General features: G+C 40.3%; 1 protein-coding gene across 5 annotated transcripts; it reads left to right on the top strand.

Annotated features, from left to right (window-relative positions):
- The first annotated feature begins 3 nt into the window (after positions 1-3).
- LOC104592410 (Pentatricopeptide repeat (PPR) superfamily protein) lies at positions 4-22,552 on the top strand. 5 transcript variants are annotated; one of them, XM_088892748.1, is made up of 8 exons: positions 4-2,107; positions 2,240-2,914; positions 3,018-3,154; positions 3,374-3,535; positions 3,642-3,707; positions 5,874-5,955; positions 21,510-21,640; positions 22,063-22,552. In XM_088892748.1, the coding sequence occupies exons 1-2, from the start codon at positions 193-195 to the stop codon at positions 2,680-2,682; spliced, it is 2,358 nt and encodes a 785-aa protein (XP_088748874.1). In that variant the 5' UTR covers positions 4-192; the 3' UTR covers positions 2,683-2,914; positions 3,018-3,154; positions 3,374-3,535; positions 3,642-3,707; positions 5,874-5,955; positions 21,510-21,640; positions 22,063-22,552. The 5 variants fall into 5 exon arrangements, with proteins under 5 accessions (XP_088748874.1, XP_088748873.1, XP_088748872.1 ...); XM_088892747.1 differs by having other exon boundaries at positions 4-2,914; positions 3,374-3,453; XM_088892746.1 differs by having other exon boundaries at positions 4-2,914; positions 3,374-3,526.
- The last annotated feature ends 1,550 nt before the right edge of the window (positions 22,553-24,102 follow it).

Genomic DNA, 24,102 nt, shown 5'->3' with positions numbered 1-24,102 from the left:
ACACAGACATTGAAGGAAGGTATAAGTGTCTGTGGGAACTAGGAACCGAAGGACAAGGAGTCGCCTTTCCGGTTTTCGCCGAACTTTTGGCGGTTCGACGATTCCCTCTTCAATGAGAAATAATGGAAGAGTTATTTGAAGCAAGTCGGATTTACAGAAGAGGTCAGTGTGTCTCCTCTCTCTGCTTCTCTCATGTCGAAAACCATTCTCTCTCGTTTCAAACCCCCACAAAAGCCAAAATCACGACTTCCTGTGGACTTCCCGTCTCAAAGCCAACTCAACAGTCTCGTTAATGACGTCTCCGAGATCCTTAGAACCCATGAGCACTATGAGGAAAGTCTAGAAACCCGGTTCTCTGAAGAGGATATCCTGGTCTCGGATGCAGCTCCCGTAGTTCTCGATCGACTTCGAGATGCTGAATTGGGTCTGAAGTTCTTCGATTGGGTTTCTCGGCGACCATGGTGTTCTCCGGATCCTCGTGCTTACTCTTCTCTTCTGAAGCTTCTAGCTCAGTCGAAAATGTTTTCGGAAATCGAAACCGTGTTGGAAAATATGATGAATGAAGAAAAATTGCCTACTCTTGAAGCTCTCAATATTCTGATTAAAGCTTATTCGGATTCTGGTTTTGTTGATAAAGCTGTTGAATTTTACTCAGTTGTAGTTGAAAAGCAGTGCTCTTTTCCGAGTGTTTATGCTTGTAATTCATTGCTCGATGCGCTTGTGAAACATCGTCGAAGTGATGTTGCTCGTCGGATATATGATGAAATGCTTCACAGAGACAATGGTGAGATTACTTGTGCAGATAATTACAGCACTTGTATATTGGTGAAAGATTTATGTAAAGAGGGGAAGGTTGAGGAAGGTAGAAAGTTGATTGAGGACAGGTGGGGAGAGGGTTGCATTCCTAGCATTGTCTTCTACAACACACTCATTGATGGATACTGTAAAAGAGGTGATATTCAACAGGCTAACAGGATTTTCCGAGAATTGAAAATGAAAGGATTTTTGCCTACAGTAGTATCATACGGAGCTATAATTAACGGGTTCTGTAGAAAAGGGAATTTCAAAGCAATTGATCGGCTTATATCAGAAATGAAGACAAGAGGTTTATGTGTTAACGTGAAAATCTACAATAATATAATTGATGCTCAATGTAAGCATGGTTCCATTTCAAATGCATTAGAGACTTTCAGGCAGATGATCAGTAGTGGTTGTGAGCCTGATATTACAACATACAATTCAATGATTTCTTCCTTATGCAAGGAAGGGAGAGTTCAGGAGGCTCATGATCTTCTAGCGCAGGCAGTGAAGAGGGGACTGATGCCAAATAAGTTCAGCTATACTCCTCTAGTACATGGGTATTGCAAGCAGGGGGAGGTTGTCAGGGCCTCAAATTTGCTCATTGAAATGATGCAATGGGGAAATAAACCAGACTTAGTAACTTATGGAGCTCTCATACATGGGCTTGTGCTTGCTGGTGAAGTTAATGTTGCATTAACTATCCGTGATAAAATGATAGAACAGAAAGTATATCCTGATGCAGGTGTTTACAATGTTCTGATGAGTGGGCTTTGCAAGAAAGGGATGTTATCTGCTGCAAAGGAGCTGCTTGAAGAGATGCTTACCCAAAACATTTTACCTGATGCATATGTCTATGCTACACTAGTTGATGGGTTCATCAGAGATGGTGATTTAGATGAGGCAAAAAAGCTTTTCAATTTTATGGTAGAAAGGGGTATAGATCCTGGTATAGTTGGGTATAATGCCATGATTAAGGGCTACAGTAAATTTGGAATGATGGGAGACGCAATCTCATGTGTTAATAGAATGGTCAAAAAGTGCATCCTTCCAGATGAGTTCACCTTCTCCACAATTATAGATGGGTATGTAAAGCAGCATGACATGGGTAAGGCACTTAAAATGTTCCACAATATGACAAAAGGAAAGTGCAAGCCCAATGTAGTTACATATTCTTCTTTGATTAATGGATTTTTCCTGAAGGGAGATTCTCACAGAGCTGTAGAGCTATTTAGAGAAATGCAGTCTCTTGGTTTGGTCCCTAACGTTGTCACTTACAGTATTCTTATTAGGGGCTTCTGCAGGGAAGGTAAAATTGCAAAGGCTGTGTTGTTTTTTGAAGAAATGTTGACTAATAAGTGTAGACCCAATGATGTGACATACCATTATTTGATAAATGGACTCACAAATAATATTGATGATGATGCTGTTTCCACTACAGGAAATGGACCTGAAGAGCATGGAAAGTCTCTGGTCTTGGATTTGTTCCAAAAGATGATATCAGACAGATGGAATAACTATACTGCAGCTTACAATGCTATTCTTATTTGCCTTTGTCAACATAGAATGATCACAGTTGCCGTGGAATTGAGAGATAAAATGATGAAAAAAGGATATCCTTTGGATGTTACTTTTGCAGCCCTACTACATGGTGTTTGTATTGGGGGAAGATCACAGGAGTGGAGGAACTTCTTCTCTTGTAATCTGAGTCAACAGGAGCTTCAGGTTGCTCTCAAGTACTCATTGATGTTAGATCAATACCTCCCTAGTGGAATAACTTCTGAGGCTTCTCAAATTTTATTTGCCTTGGTTGAGGAGTGGAGTTATGATAAGCAGGAATATAATAGGAAAGAAATGACTCATGTAGAAATTTCAGCAATTTAAGGAGAATGAGGATGGTATCAAATATCATATTCTGGGCCTTCTGAATTCTTCAGCCGACCTAACTGGTTTTTATTAAAAATGGGATAAGCTACAGTTGGTAGATTAATAATCTTTGGTTTTGTGATGTCTTGGTCCAGGCATAAGCTTGGGTGGGGTGGGGGCTGGGGAAGACTATGTGCTTTTTCAGTTGGATTCTGTGTCAATTTCCATAACACTATGGAAACGAGTCAAGGTAGGGGAAAGTTATTATTGGTTTTGCTCTTTCTCTATATTATTGAATATGCATAGTGACTAGTTGCATTGATTGGTAATTAAGATAACTGGTGTTTGTGTAGGGAGAGTGATGTTGGTGCAGTGAGGAAGTAAGCCAACTTCCTAGGTGTGCAGTTGGCTTTAACTACTGATTTCCATGAAGAAATCAATTTTTTTTGTTTTTAAATGAGGTGGAGACCAAAATGGTTTTATTTCCAAGGTAATGTAAAGTTAATGCGTTACTGATATTTCTATTTGAGTGTACTGTATGCTAGTGATGATTTCTAATCCTAGTCTCTCATATGGCAGTACAAGAAATACATTAGCTTACAATGTTTGTGCAAGCATGATTGCCTTTTCCATTGAGAGATGGAATCAACTCTTATTGGAACTCATAGATAATTCAGTACTCATTAATTACTTTGTTGTAAAAATGCAGATACTCTACCTGGTAAAGAGCTGGATTCAATGCTTACTAAAGTACCTTTGTTGGATGCTCTCAGACTGAACGAAATACTTGTATATTCACTTCACTTTTATAGAATGAGCTGCCTAGTAACCATCTAATTTATAGAAAAGCCTGATGTGATTGGTAATTCAGGTCTTTCATCCATGATCATATTTTCTTTTTCCAAATTTACCCTTATGAATTATGAATTTTTAATTTCTCCTGTGCTGACTCATAGTGTTTTTGTTTCTTCCTTTAGAGAATTTGCCCCTGCAAATCTTTGTTCAAGTGGTGTCAGACACCACACAGCACGATAGTTTGTAAGGCAAGTGTTTGCATTGTTTCTTACTGGTAATTAATGATGGAGAAGAGCAAAAGAGGGTTTCTGGAGTATGTTTACATCATTTATTGTGTTATCTGGACTAAAAGGAATTTATTAGATTTTTTGAAAGCCTAATTTCTCAGATTTCAATGGTATGCTTCAATTGTATTATTCATTGATTTGAGAATTTATTTGCTTAACCTTCTTTTTTTTTGATAATGAACACTTGTTAATTGAAAGGGTTCCCAAGTTGGGCAGATCATCTCATTTGAAATCCAGGGTTAGGGTTTAAGGGTGCTCAAAGTTATTAAGGGTTTTGGATTTTGACTAAATTCAAAATTCAATATTAAAACCAGGTTTTAATATAATTTGTATACCGTCTAGGGATTGTAATGATCCAAAAATACACAGCTTTTGATGGTTTCAAGCTCACCAATACACTAATTAAATGTGGCTATATGAGTGAAGCTTAAGCAATTTGTAGGAGACCATAAGAGAATCCATCTTTGCCACATTTCTAGCTGGATCTAATGCTTCACGGGTTGAAAAATATCCATGAACTGAACTTTGCAAATTGGTCAAAGATGCACAGAAATGATATTCATCAACTGTGTTCCTTCGATAGAGCCACACTTGAGTCCATTAAGCACTGAAGTAACTATTCATTGAAGCTCTGAAGCTCTGAATAGACTCCAGAAACCTGTTATAGCCTTTTTTTTCTGATAAATTAAAAACAAAACTTGCTAAATTTGACTACAATTACCTAAACATTTCAATAATAGTTGGCTTGGTCTGTTTGCACTGCAATTTCATTTGTTTTTTGAATTATTTTATGGGTTGCAACACCTAAAGAACACACTTTCAAAGATGGTCTCATCAATATAATCTTCAAATGCTTTAAACTAAAATCCTTTACTTTAGTGGATCGACAGTCAAGGCTTTACTCTTATGATAAGCCAAAGAAATAACATAACTCTGGAAGATGAGCTCAAAGCTGACATAACTGAAAATAGAACAAAGACAGGGAACAAGTTAATCAAAATCTTCTAAGATTTCACAAGAAAATGGTACACATGTAGTGTATAGGGTCATACACTGAAATCATCAGGGCATATTTTTATCAGAACTAGAGGTCCATCCAAACACAAGCCTTTAGACCCATTTACAATATATAACTCTAGTCAGACAGAACTGCATATCATAACAAGATTTTCAGCTTAGCATATTTCTGTACATAGTTTCAAATTTCAAATTATAGGTTTTCTAGGAGGTCATTACCCATGAAGATTTATATCATGACCTCTTGGGGTTTAAGCTTTGTTGGGGGAAATGAAATTGCCATGCACTTCCCAGTTGATGAGAGAAAGCATGCAACCCCACCACTAGAACTTTCAGGACAACAACAGAGAAAGCAAACCTAAAGTAAAGAAAAGGAAAACAAAGCAGGATTCAGGCTCTTTGCTTTTGGTATAGAGAACGATGAAATGAAATAAAAGAAAAAACAAATGGAAATAAAACCTGAGATGGTTATAAATATGGTCAATCAAGTCCGCTCCATTTCAGTACAGTTTTTTCCCTTTATTCTAAAAAAATTGGAGAGCTACAGAGTGGGGATCTTTTACCATTCCAGGACTCTCCTTAGCCATGGCAAGATGTCTGAAACCCACCCTAGCCACTAAGATGAGATGTTTCCATGGGTATTCATATTCTTGAGGGGTTCAACACTGATAGAACTCAAAAAGAGAGAGACAATTCACAGAAAAATGGAGTGATAATTTACTTATAAGCATGTAGACTAAAAGAATTATTAGTTCCCCATTTGCAAATCCTGTAATCTCTAATTCTGTCCTTGATCTGTCAACAAGAACTCAACCTTTAACATTTTTTGCACTAAGCGGCTGCCATGAGATTCGAACTTGTGTTCTCAGGCTTGTCACATTGCTTAACCATACACAGTAAAGATATAGAAAGACTTTATGAAACAGAAATCCTTAGCTATGCTTTTGAAACAGAAATCCTTAGCTATGCTTTTGAAACAGAAATCCTTAGCTATGCTTTTGAAACAGAAATCTGTAATTAAAGAACCTATATCTGTATTAATTTTTTATGGACCTTATGTCCAACTATATAATTGTTGCTTTCTCATTTGAAGAGTATACTGTTTTTCAGGCTACATATCACTTTTTCAATTCGAAGAAGGGAACTCCATTTGCGGAAGATAAGGGCATGTATAATGGATTGACTTAGTGTTGTGAGTATATCTCAACAACATTGGCTTTTCAATTTGGTCTTTCTAAACTTTAGTAGCAATGAAAACAACAATTGTATAGAAGTAGAAAGCTAAAGATAGTATCATTTAGAAGTCAAAAACCCCATCAAATGACATAGAAGCTAAAGATAGTATCAGTGACAATCTGTACAGGTATGGTTTTTACCAACAAAACTAAGGTGGTTCAATCTTACCTACAAACTTAGTGCCATATAAATTGACTTGAGGCAAATTAATTAGCCAACCCATTGTAATACAACATGTTAGTGAAGGGGTATTTCGGTCTTTGTACCTGTTGAGATTGCTGAGTTGTTCTATTATGTTAGTTCGAGTGCCTCTTACTTAAAAAAGGGCACTGATGTCTTTTCCTATCACATTAATAATATAATAACAGGCCTGGCCGAAAGTAGGGTTGAATTCTTCCCTAATTCGAACCAGACCTTTTCTCTCTTTCTTCCTTCTTCTTGCTTGCTTGCTTTACTTGATTGCTAACGGACAAACAGACTTCTAGGGCAGGCCGAACTTCAACATGGTATCAGAGCCAAATTAAACAAATCAGACTTGCCTAGAATTTTGTCTTCTATGCATTCGACCTAGGCTTTTTTTTTCTTTGATTTCTCAGCTGTCGATTGGAGATTGGGAAAAGGGCTGAAAAGGAGTGATCGCCCTCTTCCCTTGGAGGTGTCTATGCCTTCGGTTGTGTCGTGTGTGGTCGGTTGTTGTGTTTTCTAAGCCCTCCCCTAATCAATGTAGGGCTGGTACGTGTGGTGCAGTGGGTGTTTTCTTTCTTCGTGTGGTTGTCCTTCAGGCGATGAGGTAAGGAGTTTCTTTTATGCATAATTTCTGTTATGAAGCACATAAGAGGTCTGGTACAGATCGTATGGAGGGGTTTCAGATTGTAGTGTGCTAGGGTTTATGCTGGTTTGTGTGTCATTCGAAGGGAAGTGGTGTTCACATAGTGGTGAAACTTCAGGTAGCTGTAGAGTAGGATTTGTGGTGTTACAAGTGCAACTTTCAGCACTTATTATTGCTGAAATCAGTGTGCAGAATTCAGTGAAGTGTCTATGTGCAGAATTCGGTGATAAAAGAATTCAGCAATGGGAGATAATAGTGATAGTAAACCTAATGTGATGATATCTACTGACTACCTGAATGTCCAAATGACCTCTATTAAACTGAATGGAGAGAATTATGTCCCTTGGGCTAAGTCTGTAGAAGTTTTTCTGAAGACAAAGAAGAAGGTGAAGCACATAAGAGAGGAGAAACCCCCCACTGATTCTCATGAGTACGAAGGCTGGGAACAAGAAGGTGCACAGATCATCACGTGGTTATGGAACAGTATGGAACCCAGAATTAGTGTGAACTTCATGTTTCTTGACACGGCCAAAGAGGTGTGGGATCATGCTAAGAAATTGTATTCTGGTCAGGACAATACAACCAGAGTATATCAACTGTATCAGGAATACTTCAATCTGCAACAGGGCAATCAGAGTCTTGAGGAGTACTATGCCAGTATGAGAAACATCCGTAATGAGTTGAATGTCTATCACCCTCTCACTCCTGATGTCAAGATTCAACAACAGAGGGAGAAAATTGATGTGACTCGGTTTCTAGTGGGGCTGAAATCCGAGTATGAACCAGTACGAGCCCAAATACTACGGGGATCAGCCCTTCTATCTTTAGATGAGGTGTTTGCTCGACTTCGAAGGACTTCCATTGGATCTATGGAAAACCCTAATGTCTCAGATAGATCAGCATTTGCAGTATCGAGAGGTCGAGGTGTTAGAAGTGGGGCTCGAGGAGCCCAGTCTGGCCGTGGTGGCAGTAGTGGCCCAATATATGGCCGGAGTGGTAGTGGTGGATCTACACATACCCGTGGTGGTGGTCGTACTAGAGGCAGAGATTCAAGGGGAGCTCGTGGTAGAGGACGTGGCTTGGGTCCACGGAGGTGTACTCATTGTGGTTTGGATGGACATACTATTAATTGCTGCTATGACTTGCATGGTCCACCCTCGACCTGGGCCAATCATGCCATGACTAGTGACACCAGTTCCAGTTTTAGACAGGAGAACCGTTCAGCTGATCAAATGCCTCCTACCTCTTCAGATGGTCCAAGCAAGGAGTTGGTGAGTGTTCCTCGTGATGAGTATGAAAGGTTTGTTCAATCCACGTCGTAGTAGAACATAGCTACTTTTGCACACTCAGGTATGGCTTGTTTGGCATCCGCACCCAACCCCTGGATTATTGACTCTAGAGCCTCCGATCACATGACTGGAACTCTAGGTGTTTTTTCTTCTCTCACTCATTGCTCAACATCACAATCTGTTACACTTGCTAATGGCTCCACGTCATCTATTTGTGGTGTTGGTAATGTTGACCTGGACCCTGTATCCCTATTCTCAGTTTTGTATGTACCTAAGCTTCTATTTAATCTTATGTCTGTTAGTAAGCTGACCAAGTCACTTAATTGCTCCATTACATTTTACCCCTCTATGTGTGTTTTTTAGGATTTCAAGACGGGGATGAAGATTGGTGGAGGGCATGAAGCCGGTGGACTGTATTATCTTGATGGTGGTGGAAGAATGTCAACAGCTCTTCAGTCATCTATCTCTCCTCTTCAGTGGCATTGTAGATTTGGTCATCCTTCGCTGAAAGTGTTAAAGTCTTTGGTCCCTTCGTTGAGTCAACTTTCTGTTCTAGATTGTGAGTCGTGTCAATTTAGGAAACACCATCGTGTTCCCTTTAGCTCTAGGGTTGATAATCGTGCATTGAGTCCTTTTTCTTTAATTCACTCAGATGTTTGGAGTCCTTATAAAGTGATGTCATATAATGGATACAGATATTTTGTTGTTTTTGTTGATGACTTTTCAAGGATGACGTGGCTCTATTTAATGAAGCAAAGAAGTGAATTATTTACCATCTTCCAGAAATTTTATGCTAAGATTCGCAATCAAGAATACTTGGACCAACATGGTCGTGAATATTTGTCTTCATATTTTCAAGAATACTTGGACCAACATGGCATTATACACCAAACTTCATGTACTTACACCCCACAACAAAATGGGGTGGCTGAGAGAAAGAACCGACATCTTTTAGAAACGGCACGCTCCCTTATGCACCACATGAATGTTCCCAAACCCTTTTGGAGTGATGCGATGCTCACCTCTTGTTTCTTAATTAATCAGATGCCCACGTCTATCCTTGATGGTCGTTCTCCATTTAATGTCTTGTTTCCCACCATGTCTCCGTTTCCGCTTTTTCCTCGGGTATTTGGGTGTGTCTGCTTCGTCCATAATCTGGGTCCCAGGAACGACAAGTTAGATGCACGATCCCTTAAGTGCATATTCCTTAGCTATTCCCGGACTCAGAAAGGGTACAAGTGTTACCATCCCAGTTCTCGTCGTTCTTTGGTATGTGCTGATGTTACCTTCTTTGATTCTACTGCGCTCTTCGTGGGGTCCGGTGATGCTTCTTCCTCCACATCACCTCCTCCTCTTCCTCTTCCTGTGGCTGATCCTCTTCCTCTTGTTCCAGCTGTGCCTACGTCCTTGCCTCCGGTGCCACCGTCCACCTATCCGTCACGTGTATACACATCGCCCACGTGTACCGGCTGCGACTCCTCCGGCTTCATCACCGTCGACAGATCCAGCTCCAGACCCACCACCAGCCTCCGACTTTGATCTTCCTATTGCCTTATGGAAAGGTAAACGCACTTGTACCCTTCATCATGTTTCCAATTATGTTTCACTTACTCACCTTTCCACCTCCCATCACAAGTTCATCTCTTTGTTATCCTCGGTAGTTGTCCCTAAGGATGTCCAGGAAGCCCTTACTTCTCCAGAGTGGTGCCGTGCTATGGAAGACAAGCTCTCTGCTCTCCATCATAATCACACTTGGGACCTCACCACTCTTCCTCCTAGGAAACAGCCTGTCGGTTGTAAGTGGGTTTATACCGTTAAGTACTTGCCTGATGGTCATGTTGAGCGCCTAAAGGCGCGATTGGTAGCAAAAGGGTACTCCCAAACCTATGGTATTGACTACACAGAGACCTTCTCCCCGGTTGCTAAGATAGGGTCAGTTCGCGTTATCATCTCTCTTGTAGCTATGTATGATTGGCCCCTATATCAGCTGGATATCAAAAATGCATTTTTGCATGGTGATTTGCTCGAGGAGGTCTACATGGAGCAACCACCAGGGTTTGTTGCCCAGGGGGAGGATGGTAAGGTATACAGACTTAAGAAGGCTATATATGGACTTAAACAGTCCCCCCGAGCATGGTTTGGTAGGTTCAGTGAGGTGGTCAAGAAGTTTGGTACGAAACAGTGCCAAATTGATCATTCTGTCTTCAGTCATTACTCTCCGGCAGGAAAAATACTACTGGTGGTGTATGTAGATGATATCGTTGCTACTGGGAATGATAAAATGGGCATTGACAGGTTGAAGGCCTTTCTACAGGAACACTTTCAAACAAAGGACCTTGGCAAATTGAAGTACTTCTTGGGCATAGAGGTAGCAAGATCTAAGCATGGTATTAATCTGTGTCAGAGGAAATATGTGCTTGATTTGCTGGAAGAAACAGGTTTCTTAGGTATGAAACCAACTGAGACACCTATGGAAACAAATACGAGGCTGAGCAGTGATATGGGTGAAGTATTTGAAAACCCTTGCAGATACCGACGACTTGTAGGCAAACTAAACTATCTAACCATTACTCGACCAGATATTTCATTTGCGGTTAGTGTGGTGAGTCAGTTCATATAGAAACCTTTGGTCCCTCATTGGAATGCAGTGCTAAGGAATTTGAGGTACTTGAAAGGAGCTTCTGGCCGTGGTTTGCTATACAAAAGTGGCAGAAACCGATGTTGACTGGGTCGGTTCTATGTTTGATAGGCGGTCTACCACAGGCTATTGCACTTTTCTGGGGGGTAACCTGGTGACGTGGAAAAGTAAGAAGCAAACAGTTGTGGCAAGAAGCAGTGCAAAAGCAGAATATAGGGCTATGGCACATACTGCTTGTGAATTAGTCTGGCTAAGGAACCTTCTACAGGAGATAGGGTATGACATTAGTACTCCAATGAAGCTCTATTGTGACAATCAGGTTGCAGTTCAATCTCTTCTAATCCGGTGTTTCATGCAAGAACCAAGCACATTGAGGTTGACTGTCATTTTGTGAGAGAGAAGGTGTTGAATGGAGTGATAGAGACTGCATATGTTAATACGGGAAACTAGTGGGCAGACTTGTTTACAAAAGGTTTGAGTCAGGGGAGAGTGGACTACATATGTAACAAGCTGGGATTATATGATATATACTCACCAGCTTGAGGGGGAGTGTTAGTGAAGGGGTATTTCGGTCTTTGTACCTGTTGAGATTGTTGAGTTGTTCTATTATGTTAGTTCGAGTGCCTCTTACTTAAATAAGGACACTGATGTCTTTTCCTATCACATTAATAATATAATAACAGGCTTGGCCGAAAGTAGGGTTGAATTCTTCCCTAATTCAAACCAGACCTTTTCTCTCTTTCTTCCTTCTTGCTTGCTTGCTTTACTTGACTGCTAATGGACAAATAGCTAGGGCAGGCCGAACTTCAACACAACATTTTCGTCTTAATAAGGTGAATAAGCTTGTTTGGTTGCTTCTTCTTGGCATATTCAATCAAACCCAAATTCCATTTGACCCCAAATAACAAGGAACTAATATGGGAACTATAGTTGTTAAACATTTATTTTGAGGAAGAGAATTTTAAGAGCCAGGGGTGAAGGACAGCACGTATATTTGATCCCAATCTAACGTTTCAGTACAGTCTTTTTTCCTTTTTCTAAAAAATTCTGGAGGGCTATGGAGTGGGGATTTTTTACCATTTCAGGGCTCTCCTTAGCAGTGGCAGGACATCTGAAACCTACCCCAGCCATTGAAATGAGCAGTTTCTATGGGTATTCATATTCTTGAGGTGTTGAATTCTGATAGGACTCCAAAAACAAAGAAACAGTCGTGAAAGTACAAGAATATGGACATGGACAACTTTAAATAACCTAATTGTATATATATTTTTTGTATAACACATATTAAAAAACCACACTTTTGTAAACAATCCTAATATATGTAAATTTTATATTACATACCTCACCCATGCATCTGGGTGACCATAGTTCAAATCTTGTAAACAACCTCTCTGTATGTGCAGGGGTAAGGCTGCGTACATCTATTCCTCCCTAGGTCCTGCATTGGTGGGAGCCTTGTGCACCGGGTTGCCCTTTTTTTACCTCACCCATGAGTCTCTATTTGCTGACCAAGGCACCGACAATCTGACATACTGTTTCTACTGTTGCTACAGTAGTCCGAACCAGTAAGGAGAAGAAGAAAGAGAAGGAGAAGAAGAAGAAGAAAATGAAAGAACTGTCGAACCTGATAGCTAAACCCTATCAATCGACCTCTTAATAGTGATTAGGCTCTAATTAAAATGTACAAGGACTAAACTGCCCCTACTTAAGTATGGGACAGAGAACCTCTAATAAGATTGCCACATAAGCTCATAACTTAACCAAGGTGAGTTGACTAATCTACCCTTATTCGGCTAACTCTAACACTCCCCCTCAAACTGGAGAATATATGTCATATAATCCCAGCTTGTTACATATATAGTTCACTCTCCCTGAGCTTAAGGCTTTTGTAAACAAATCTGCCCACTAATCACCTGAACCTACATGTTCTGTGCTTATCTCTCCAGTAAGAACCTTCTCACTCACAAAGTGGCAATCAATCTCTATGTGCTTTGTTCTCTCATGAAAAACAGGGTTGGATGAGATATGGAGCGCAGCTTGATTGTCACAGTACAACTTCATAGGTTTATCCATGTGGAACCCGATTTCTTGTAGGAGATTCCTCAACCACACTAATTCACATGTAGTGTGTGCCATGGCCCTGTACTCAGCTTCAGCACTACTTCTAGCCACAATCGTCTGCTTTTTACTCTTCCACGTTACAAGATTTTCTCCAAGAAATGTGTAGTAACCTGTAGTAGATCTTCTATCAGACACAGAGCCCGCCCAATCTGCATCCGTGTACCCAACTACTTCAAGTTTTCCTCCTGGTTTATACAATAGCCCACGGCCCGGATCTCCCTTCAGATATCTTACAATTCTAAGAACTGCATCCCAGTGAGATATACGAGGGTTCTGCATAAATTGGCTCACCACACTGACTGCAAAGGAGATGTCTAGTCTCGTGATAGTCAAATAGTTCAGCTTCCCCACTAGTCGTCTATACCTTCCAGGATCATCAAATATTTCCCCTGTATCACTGCTCAACTTAACATTTGGTTCCATAGGAGTCTTAGCCGGTTTTGCACCTAGCAGTCTTGTTTCATCCAATAGATCGAGAACATATTTTCTTTGGCACAGGTTTACACCTTGTCTTGATCTAGCAACTTCTATACCCAAGAAATACTTCAATGTCCCAAGGTCTTTTGTTTGGAAATGATTTTGCAGAAAGACCTTCAGTTTGTCGATCCCCAATTTGTCACTGCCAGTTATGACAATATCATCCACATAGACCACTAATAAAATCTTTTCAGCTTCTGAGTCATAGCTGAACACTGAGTGATCAACCTAGCATTGTTTCATTCCAAAATTCTTCACCACTTCACTAAACTTCCCGAACCAAGCACGAGGTGATTGTTTCAACCCATAAATTGCCTTTTTCAGTCTGTACACCTTACCAGCCTCCCCCTGAGCAACAAACCCAGGTGGTTGCTCCATATATACCTCCTCTATAAGGTCACCATGAAGGAAGGCATTTTTTATGTCAAGTTGAAATAGGGGCCAATCATACATAACTGCTAGGGAAATTAACACACGGATAGAGCTAATCTTAGCCACTGGAGAGAAGGTCTTCATATAGTCCACTCCATACAACTGTGAATAACCTTTAGCAACAAGTCTGGCTTTCAGACGCTTCACACTACCATCTGGCAAGTATTTAACAGTATACACCCATTTACAACCCACAACATGCTTACCAGGAGGAAGAGTAGTGAGCTCTCACATGTGAGTATGTTGAAGAGTAGAGAGTTCCTCCTTCATTGCCTGCCTCCACCCAGGTGAACTAAGAGCCTCTTGGACATTGTTAGGTATGAAAATAGATGACAATAGTGAAACAAACTGGCGATGTGAGGCGGAAAGGCGAGATACTAAAACAAAATTGGAAATGAGATGGAGAGTAGAACTATGTTTACCTTTCCGTAAGGCAATGGGTAGATCAAGTTCTGAGGGTTCAGCAACAGGAGCAACGACAGGATCCGCGGACAAGGTAGAAGCTGGAGGAGGGGCCGGTGTCGTTCGATGTATACACTTGCCGAATTGGTGGTCGTTCAGTAGGGATCTGCACTGGATGAGGTGACTAGTCAATTCCAACAGGAACACCCGGAACGGGATCACTGACCGGAAGAGGAAGAGGAAGTAAAGGTGGAGACGAAGATGCTTCAGTTCCTGAGAAGAAGGGAACATACTCAAAAAAGGTGACATCAGGATAGACATAGCACTTCCGAGTAATGGGATTGTAACACTTGTACCCTTTTTGAGTACGAGAGTAGCCAAGAAAGACGCACTTAATGGAGCGTGCATCCAACTTGTCTATTCCAGGACTCAGATTGTGAACAAAGCACACACAGCCAAAGATACGAGGTGTTAATGGAAAGGGAGACAAGGTGGGGAACAAGATAGAGAAGGGAGACTGACCATGAAGAATAAAGGAGGGCATCCGATTAATGAGGAAACACGCAGTAAGTACAACATCACTCCAAAACCATTTAGGAACACTCATATGATGAAGAATAGACCGAGCCGTTTCAAGGAGATGACGGTTCTTCCGTTCAGCCACCCCATTTTGTTGAGGAGTGGATGCACATGAAGTTTGATGAATGATGCCATGTTGTTCTAAATACTGTTGAAAGGAAGTAAGAAAATATTCACGACCATTATCTGAACGAAGAACTTTGATTGGAACACCAAATTGTGTACATATTTCAGCATGGAATTTTTGAAAAATGGAAAATAATTCACTCCTTTCTTTCATTAAATAAATCCATGTCATTCTTGAACAATCATCAATAAAAGTGACAAAATACTTGTAACCATTATAAGACTCTATTTTGATCGGGCCCCAAACATCTGAATGAACCAAAGCAAAAGGACTCAACATACGGCTTTCAACTCTAGGACTGAAGGAAACACGATGATGTTTCCCAAACTGACACAACTCACACTGTAACACTGACAAATGACTCAAAGACGGAACTAGTATCTTGAGTGCCTTGAGAGAAGGATGTCCCAGTCAACAATGCCACTGTAGAGGAGTGAGTGAAGTCTGAAGTGCAACTGACGATCCACCACTGTCAAGATAATGCAATCCACCAGCTTCATGCCCCCCACCAATCTTCTTCCCCGTCCTGAGATCTTGAAAAACACAAGAGGAAGGGAAAAAAGTAACAGAATAGTTAAGAGTCTTAGTTAATTTACTAACAGTCATAAGATTGAATGGAAACTTAGGGACATATAGAACAGATGATAAAGAAAGAGAAGCCATGTCAACATTGCCAACACCACAGATGGGAGAGGAGGAACCATTGGCAAGGGTAACAGTTTGAGATGTGGAAGTTTCAGAGAGAGAAGAGAACACACCTGGAGTCCTGGTCATGTGATCAGAGGCTCCAGAGTCAATAATCCAATGAGAGGTTTTAGATGACAGGCAAGCTATACCTGAGTGGGCAAGAGTAGCAGTAGTGTGCTGTGAAGTGGACTGAAGGAACCACTCATACTCATCACGCGGTACACTCACCATCTCCCTTCCGGAAACAGATGTAGATGTGGAAGGAGTTAGGTCTGCCTGTTGATTATCACTGACATCAACCCCACCAGCAACAGCATGATTGGCCAATTTAGAGGGAGGGCGGCCATGGAGATCATAACAGAAATTTACCGAATGTCCTTCCCTGCCACAGTGGGTACACTTCCTTGTAGAGCTGCCTTTTTCTTTGCCACGGCCTCCCCCTGAGTCACGACCACCACCACGGCCAAATATGGAACCACAACGACCTCCTCGGGAGGCATGTCTTCCCCCTTTCGTACCACATCCACCTCCTCTGGCTATCACAAAAGCTAATCTATCAGACTGTGTGAGATTCTCTGTCTGTTCCAAAGAAATCCTACGAAGCTGAGCAAACACTTCCTCAAGTGTAGGAAGGGTAGAGCCCCCCAATATTTGGGCCCTAACTGGTTCATACTCTGATTTCAACCCCACTAAGAACCTTGTGACATCTAGTTGTTCCCTCTGTTGTTGTTGAACCTTAACATCTTGAGTTGATGATAGACATTGAGTTCATTTCTGAGGTTCTTCATACTGGCATAGTACTCTTCTAGGGTTTTATTTCCTTGTTGCAGACCAAAGTATTCCTGATAGAGCTGATATACCCTCGTAGTATTATCTTGCCCAGAATACAGCTTCTTGGCATGTTCCCATATGTCCTTAGTTGTATCTAAGAACATGAAGTTGGCACTTATTTTGGGTTCCATACTGTTCCATAGCCATGTCATGATTTGAGCATCCTCCTGTTCCCAATCATCAAACCCTGGAGAGTCAGTCGGTGGTTTATCTTCTTTCACATGCTTCACTTTTCTCTTTGCCTTGAGAAAAACTTCCACCGACTTGGCCCATGGAACATAGTTCTCACCATTCAGTTTAATTGAGGTCATCTGTACACCTAGATAGTCAGAGGAAACCACCACACTAGGTTTCTGATCACTACAGCCATCTCCCATTGCTGCCATGATACTCTTTCAATGCTGCCTCTAATCTGACTTCCCAATCACCAACTAAGTGCTGCTGTCAAGAGTTTGATGTTCCAGAACCTACAGCAGTCCCTAAACACAATGATAGATACACACGCCTTTGTTCTTATCCACACCACTACTGATTTCACAAAAAAACACAGACTACACCGACATTAATTCAGCACTTACTAACCACATGCAAGCTCTCTTACAGAGTTTGTGCATCACAAGCACCACCACACAGCCATAGCTGTCACACACAATACAGACCTGCTTTAACGCTTTTAAGAGGGCACCACAAGACCAACAAGAACTCAACTAGTACCATTGCATTACACCTTGCACCATTCGGCCACCTACAGTAGCCCCTACACCATTCGGCCACTAGCAGCAGCCCTTACACCATTTGGTCACTGTAAACACAGCCTGTTCTTGGAATTTTTCCAAGAACTAGGGCAACAACCAACCTAGTTCTCTAGGTTCTAATCAGTTCTCTCAAGTTCTTGAAGATTTTCAACCCAGAAATACCAACAACACAAAGAGAAGAGATAACCAACCTTCGTTTGAGAGCTTCAGCCAACCATTTACTGCTGAAGTTGTTTTCTTAGGAAAGGAGGTTCTGCGCACCAGAAAAAAAAGAAGAGCTGAGATGTTTCAGGCCTGGGACAAACCACTTTTCTCCATTGACAGCCTAGAGAAGAAAAGGAGAGAACTGAAGCACGAACTGAAGTTGTCACGAACTGAAACAGGTCACGAACCTTGCTCTGATACCATGTTTCTACTGTTGCTACAGTAGTCCGAACCAATAAGGAGAAGAAGAAAGAGAAGGAGAAGAAGAAGAAGATGAAAGAACTGTCGAACCTGATAGCTAAACCCTATCAGTCGACCTCTTAATAGTGATTAGGCTCTAATTAAAATGTACAAGGACTAAACTGCCCCTACTTAAGTATGGGACAGAGAACCTCTAATAAGACTGCCACATAAGCTCATAACTTAACCAAGGTGAGTTGACTAATCTACCCTTATTCGGCTAACTCTAACACATACCATATTGATCAACTCTCTTGTGTAATTGAATAGTCAAAAGTGAATGGGCTGGCAGCATCTACAACTACGAACATGTGAGAGAAGAAGGGGGGAGAGAGAGAGAGAGAGAGAGAGACAGGGCAGGGAGGAAGGGAAGAGGAGAAGGAAATAAAGAAGAAGAGGAGAGAGAGAGAGAGAGAAGGAGGCTGACACCACTGCTAAGCTTCTGTTTTAGTCTTGAGATCAGGGACGGTGCACTGTCCCAGTAAAAACGACTGATGAACAATGCTCTACCATGTATCTTTTTTGTTTTTTATTTGCAAATTATGTGCTTTTTATAACCTTTATTGTTCTTATAATTTCTGTTGTTATTTTCTACAATTTCTATATATTTTCAATTTTTTGTCTCTTTCTCTAATTTTTGTATTTTTTGCATTTTCAGTGTTTTTTTCTAATTTCATGTGTTTTTCTGATTTCTATTTTCTATCCCAAATGTATACTTTCATTTAAATCTTTTATTATGTTCTATGTTTTTCTGCAATTTCTGATGTTATACATGAAATATATTTTTACCAAGTTACCATTTTGTTTTCTATGCATTTTATATTTTTTATTTGAAGATATTTTTTAACTTTTTTAATCATTTTATGTTTTTTAGTTGAAAATTGAAATATAAGTTTCTGTTTTATGTAGAGAAAAAGTAAATGAAAAATGTCCAATTTGGATTAGTGGGTCATGTGGGTGGGTCAGGGTCAGAGTGGGTCAACCCACAAATATCAAAAAATATGGCTAGCAACTAGCAACTAGCAAATGTTTTAGTGGGTCAACATGGGTGGTTTGGTATTCAACCCACACCCGGTGACCCAACCCAACCCACCCATTTGCCACCCATAGGTATGGTACTACTGTAAGTAGATCTCTTTGATTGTTTATAAGTTTATCTTAGCACTCTGTGTGTACATGGGGGTCCATCCCTTATGTTTGCTGGTCTATTCTTCTCACTTTGCTTTCCTGTGCTTCACAAGTTTTGTAGGCTCTTTGACTGTTAGTTTATTCTTCGCACTCCGTATACATGGGATGGATCCCTAATGTTTGTTGATCTACTCTTCTCATTTTGCTTCCCTATGCTTCAGAAGTTTTCCAGGCAAATCTCTTTGACCGTTCGTAAGTTTATTCTTGGCACTCTGTGTCTCTATACATGGTGGCACTGTACTCTTTTCATTTTGTTTCATGTAAAAGGGAAGAAAACAACATGATCCATATCACCTCCTGTCATACGTTCACCACGTGAAAGAGCCTTTAATTGCTTGCTACAATTAAGGTAGGGTTGAAATAGCGATTCCACCATGCGTATACATTTTACAAATCTGTTGGAGGTGTTCTCATAGCTTGATGAATGAGATGAGAGTTTTCCATTAAATCGTAACTTGGCTCAACCCGGCCCAATGCAAGTGCTTTTGTCAAATATTCAACACATCAAGGAGCATAACAGATTAAACACTCAAGATTCCAGCCGTTTGGTTGAGTGTAATTGGAATCGGATTCCCACTCCGGGCGGAATGACCATTCCCGGCCCACCCCCTCGGAATCGGATTCCCATTCCAGCCGATTAAAACAAGAAAAATGAAAATGACAAAAAAAAAACCCTCAAACCCCTGATGCCAAGTTTCCAACCCTCTTTCTCATCTCTCGTCACTCCCTCCTTCAAACTCTTCAACAGTTCGGCAGCTGAACAATGAAGATCCAACCTGGACTACTCCGGCCAGGTAAGTGACCATGGATCTCTCTCTCTCCTCTTCTTCTGGGAAATGAAAAAGTAAAAACCCTATTATAGGTGGGCGTTGCTTCTGTTTCTGTGTCTCTAGTCGAGCTTGGAATTGAGCTTTCATGGCAACAGCGGCAGGAGGGTACGAAGGAGCAGGTGGGAAATTCCAGAAGAAGTCGTTTTGGAGAGTTGCATCGATGCCTTATGATAGGCCAGTGAGCGCTGTCCGGAACCCCATAGACCGCGGGGAGAAGAGGGTGGTTGTCGAAGCTTGTTGATCCAACTTCGAGGATTATCACAAAAAGTGCGCAGTTATTCTTCTCGTCTGTGTTCCGCAAGGGTCTTCCTGCTCCGCCGCCCATTTCTGGTTTGATTCGTCCTGCATTTCTTTGATCACTTGCTTGTTCTCGTTTGTTTCTGATGTTTCTGCACGACTCAATGGTTTCGTACTTGTCGTTCGGGAGTGTTTGGATTGGATAGTTGGATCCAATCTGATCCATTTAAATTTGAATGGATTGGTTTGTACTTAGATTTGGATTGGGTTGGATCCCGTCCATTTATAAATAGACACAAGTTGCATTGGATTGGACCAAACCTGGTTTAATTGATAGCCCTATCTATCTCTTTACATGTTAATTGGATTGTATTGAACTTGGAATTTTTATAGATTATTTATTTATTTATATGTTTTTTTAGGGGCAAAATTGGAAATCATGGTTGATTCCGATTCCAGTCCCTTAATGAACCAAACAGCATCAATCGGAATCCGCTTCCGATTCCTGTCTGAACCAAGCAGGTAGGGGGAATAGACCATTCCGATTCTGATTCCAAGGGATTCCCATTCCCATTCCGATCACGGATCAAACGAAAAGCTTTTTCACTTCCATGCTGAATTGGCCAATAAAAAGAGCCAAGATTATGTGGAGATGTATTAGGGCTACAGTTTGTTGGACTGTTTGGGAGGAGAGAAATTCATGGATCTTTTCAGAAAAGGAGAGAAGCTTGGAAGTAATTTTGGAGGTCATCCATATTAGGGTGATACATTGGTTGAAAACTTTGGCCCTGTTTGTAGAATTCTCAGTTGATGAGTTGCTAAGAAACTGGAAGGAGATTGCAGAATTAGCTTCAGCTAAGAAGGCCTCAAGCTCTTGCTGGATTCCTCCACCTCACAGTTTTACTAAACTGAATTTTGATGGCAGCAGTATGGGTAATCCAGGGCCATCCGGAATAGGGGGAGCAATAAGAAATGAACAAGGGAATCTGTTAGCTATGTTTTATGGACCAATAGGGGTGGGAGATTCCTTGAGGGCTGAGATACTAGCAGCTCTTGAAGGGGTACAAAGGGTCAAGGACATGCATATTAATAAGTTGATCATAGAAGGAGATTCTGAAGTTGTGGTGAACTGGCTAAAAGAGGATAACTCTAGGCTCTGGAATTACAGCAATGAAAAGAGAAAATTTAAGTGGCTGACTAAGGACATTGAAATTCAATGCACATGGGTAAAGAGAAGTGCAAACTCATTGGCAGATGGTCTAGCTAGGTAAGGGGTGAACAGAAACTCTATTTTTTGGCTGTGTTGTAATTGCTTTACTTTTGGTGTTCACTGGTTGTACTCGGGAGTTAAGATTGTTTAGCTCCCTTGCTTTGTAGTTTTTCATAATCTTAATTCAATTCACAGTTATTGATAAAAAAAAAACAAACAGACCCTTAGATGTGTTGAAGAAATGGAGCTAACTGATTATTAATTTAAGAAAAAAAAAACAATTTCCTTAGGAAGAATTTCTGTCATGTGCTCATGGAATGTTTTAGACTAGGTGTATATACTTTGTTCTCTCATTCTTTTTTTCTTATTGACTAGTTCTTTATTGTATTTCCTGATTGCTTGACCTCTCTGGTTATTAATTCTTACACATGCAGGGAATTTCATCATGCAAGGATAGTGGGTTTTTGCTTATAAAAAAAAAAAAGGATAACAGGTTTCACTCTGAATTCTGCTGACCTTCCAACATTTGGCTCTGAGAAGAATGTTAAATCCCATGGGCATCAAGGTGCTTCTGTTTGCTCTCATGATGCGGATCTTGTTTAATTTAATGCAGGATTTACTTGATATTCTTTGTGATTTACTTGCAGACGATACTGTCATGGCTAACAGATCTGTTTCAATCCATTAAAAAGAATGTATATATCACAAACCATTAACTTTGTAAACATTGCTCACTTCTGCACCTTGTGGAGGAATTGTTGTCCCTGTGTTCCAGATTTACAATTCAATACTTAAGAAAGTTCAAGTACTCCGATAAAACCTCAATCAATAATTTACATACCTTGCCTTCACGTGTGAAGCACATGCCTTTTAGCTAGTTTTATAAAAGTAATTCTTGTACCTGTTTTCAGTTTTTAAACTTTGTTGATCCTTCGTGAGATCTTTATCTTGCATTGTTGATGACACTTTTTTTTTTCACTCATGTAGGTACATAAAATACTGAAACATGAATGGAGTCAGGTGGGTATTTGAAATGAAGGTGTTGCACGGGTGGTTAAATACTGTTACTGGAAATCCTGTGACAACTGCAACATTAAGAGGCCTTCCCAGTCCCATCAATGGATATGTTACTAAAACTGTAAAGAATCATTTCTATTTGGAAATTTGGAATTCATGAACTGTGAGAACTTGATCTACAGAAAATAGGGAAGATGAATGGTGGATGGATAAAAATTGTCAGTTTGCTTTAGGTCTCCTTGTAATTTAAGGTGTTTTGGTCTGGCACTGTCTTTGTTGGAGCCTGGAGGGAAATGCAGCTGCACTCTGGTTTGATAGTCTGAGGCAGGGTTGGTCAAGAAGAATTGATGGATGGGGTTGAGCATTCAAATAGGATTATTAGAAAGAAAGCTAAGAGTACAAAGTGTCATTATGTACTTCAGAAGCTCTTTATATCATGCTGAGAAGCATTTAAAGGTCCTGGAACTGTTTCTTCTCTTTGAGATAACAAGATTGCATTAAGTAGTGCGACATTCACAATAAGTGCTAATTTTCAAAGCTCATTTGTGTCATCAGAATAGATTATGTATTGTGGGAGGAGGAATGGGCCATCTCTAACTTTGTTGCAACTTTTACAAGCTCTCTTGCAGTAGGACTTTTGTACCCATTCTCTAACTTTCAGAATTTCTCAAGAGAGAGAAAGCAACTTAATAATTTGAGTTCTAGACAAATCATGGTCTAAAATTTTGTAGGTTTCTATGTATTAGAGCTATTTGGATGGTGGCTCAGTCAGATTAACCCGCATAGATGGCTAAGTTATCACGTTAACCATTATACAGATGGAAACCTTATACATTCAGATCCATCATCCATGGGTCGTAATGGTCCGGTATGGACATAAGTTGGTTCGAAAACTAATCATGTCTGGTATAGGTCGTCTTCTGAGTGATGGGGCGGGTCAACCTGGAATCACAATTCGCACATGACATGGAAGCATCCCGCGGCGGATTCGGTGTTTCTGGAACGAAGCTCAACCCGAATTCCCTAACCCCCAATATTGCTACCTAGACGATGGAGGACTCCATTGAGATTTGATAAAGTAGAGCATTATCTACATAGAGATTTCAGACCTGATCGATGAGATTATAAGACTTTTGTTGAATAGGAGGGGTGTTCATGTTCAGTTTGGTGCGGTTAAGAGTACATCTCAACTCAAATTGGTAGAATATGGTTTGAGATTTTTTTTAACCAAATCAAACTGTTTTATTATGGTATGGTGGGGTTTTTAATATGGGGCCATTTGATAGATTTTTTGAAAGATCTTCTGAAAGTTTTGATAGACAATGTAAGTTTTTGCATCAAGATCTTAGCAGCTTGAAAGCTGTTTGGTTAAGACGTGTTTGTTTACACGTCTTTTCGCTCGAAGGTGAATTGAAAAAAAAAAGACAAAAAACCCCATTTGGAGCTTTCCAAAAATAGCCCGAAATTGGCTTCCTACGTTTTTTTTAAGGTTATGGTTTTCAGTGGCTAAATATTTTTTCAACCAAACGGGAAAAGAGACACACGGACTGCCAAATTTCTAAAAAGCCAACAGCCTACGCAAAAAAACGCATCAAACGGGACCTATGATTTGCACCATTTTATTGGGTTTAATCCAATTATAAAGCCCAAATAACATATATGTTTATATAAATAATAATTAGTAATATTGTTTTTTAGTCACCATAAAATCTTTTTTTTGTATTTGGTGCCATACACTCCTAATTAGTAGCCAACAGGCTACATTGATGGTTGCAGAAATTAATTATGTGCCAATATTGAAACGAGCCAACTAACATACCAACAAGTGACTACTCAATTAGTCACCATATAATTAGTATGCCAATTTGGTTTCTAAGGCTCAATTTGGAAAGAGTATACACTGCAAATACATATAAAATAATACAGTATATAAGGTTTTACACTCCACGTATTTGCATTTGTACTCCTTCCAAACTGAGACTAAAATTCAGAAAATCGAATCAACCGTTT

The sequence above is a fragment of the Nelumbo nucifera genome, chromosome 8 (genome assembly GCF_055504915.1).
Source record: "Nelumbo nucifera cultivar China Antique chromosome 8, China Antique-T2T, whole genome shotgun sequence".
NCBI classification, from domain to species: Eukaryota; Viridiplantae; Streptophyta; class Magnoliopsida; order Proteales; family Nelumbonaceae; genus Nelumbo; species Nelumbo nucifera.
The sequence above is the reverse complement of the archived record's forward strand: the minus strand, read 5'-3'. Positions and strand labels throughout refer to the sequence as shown.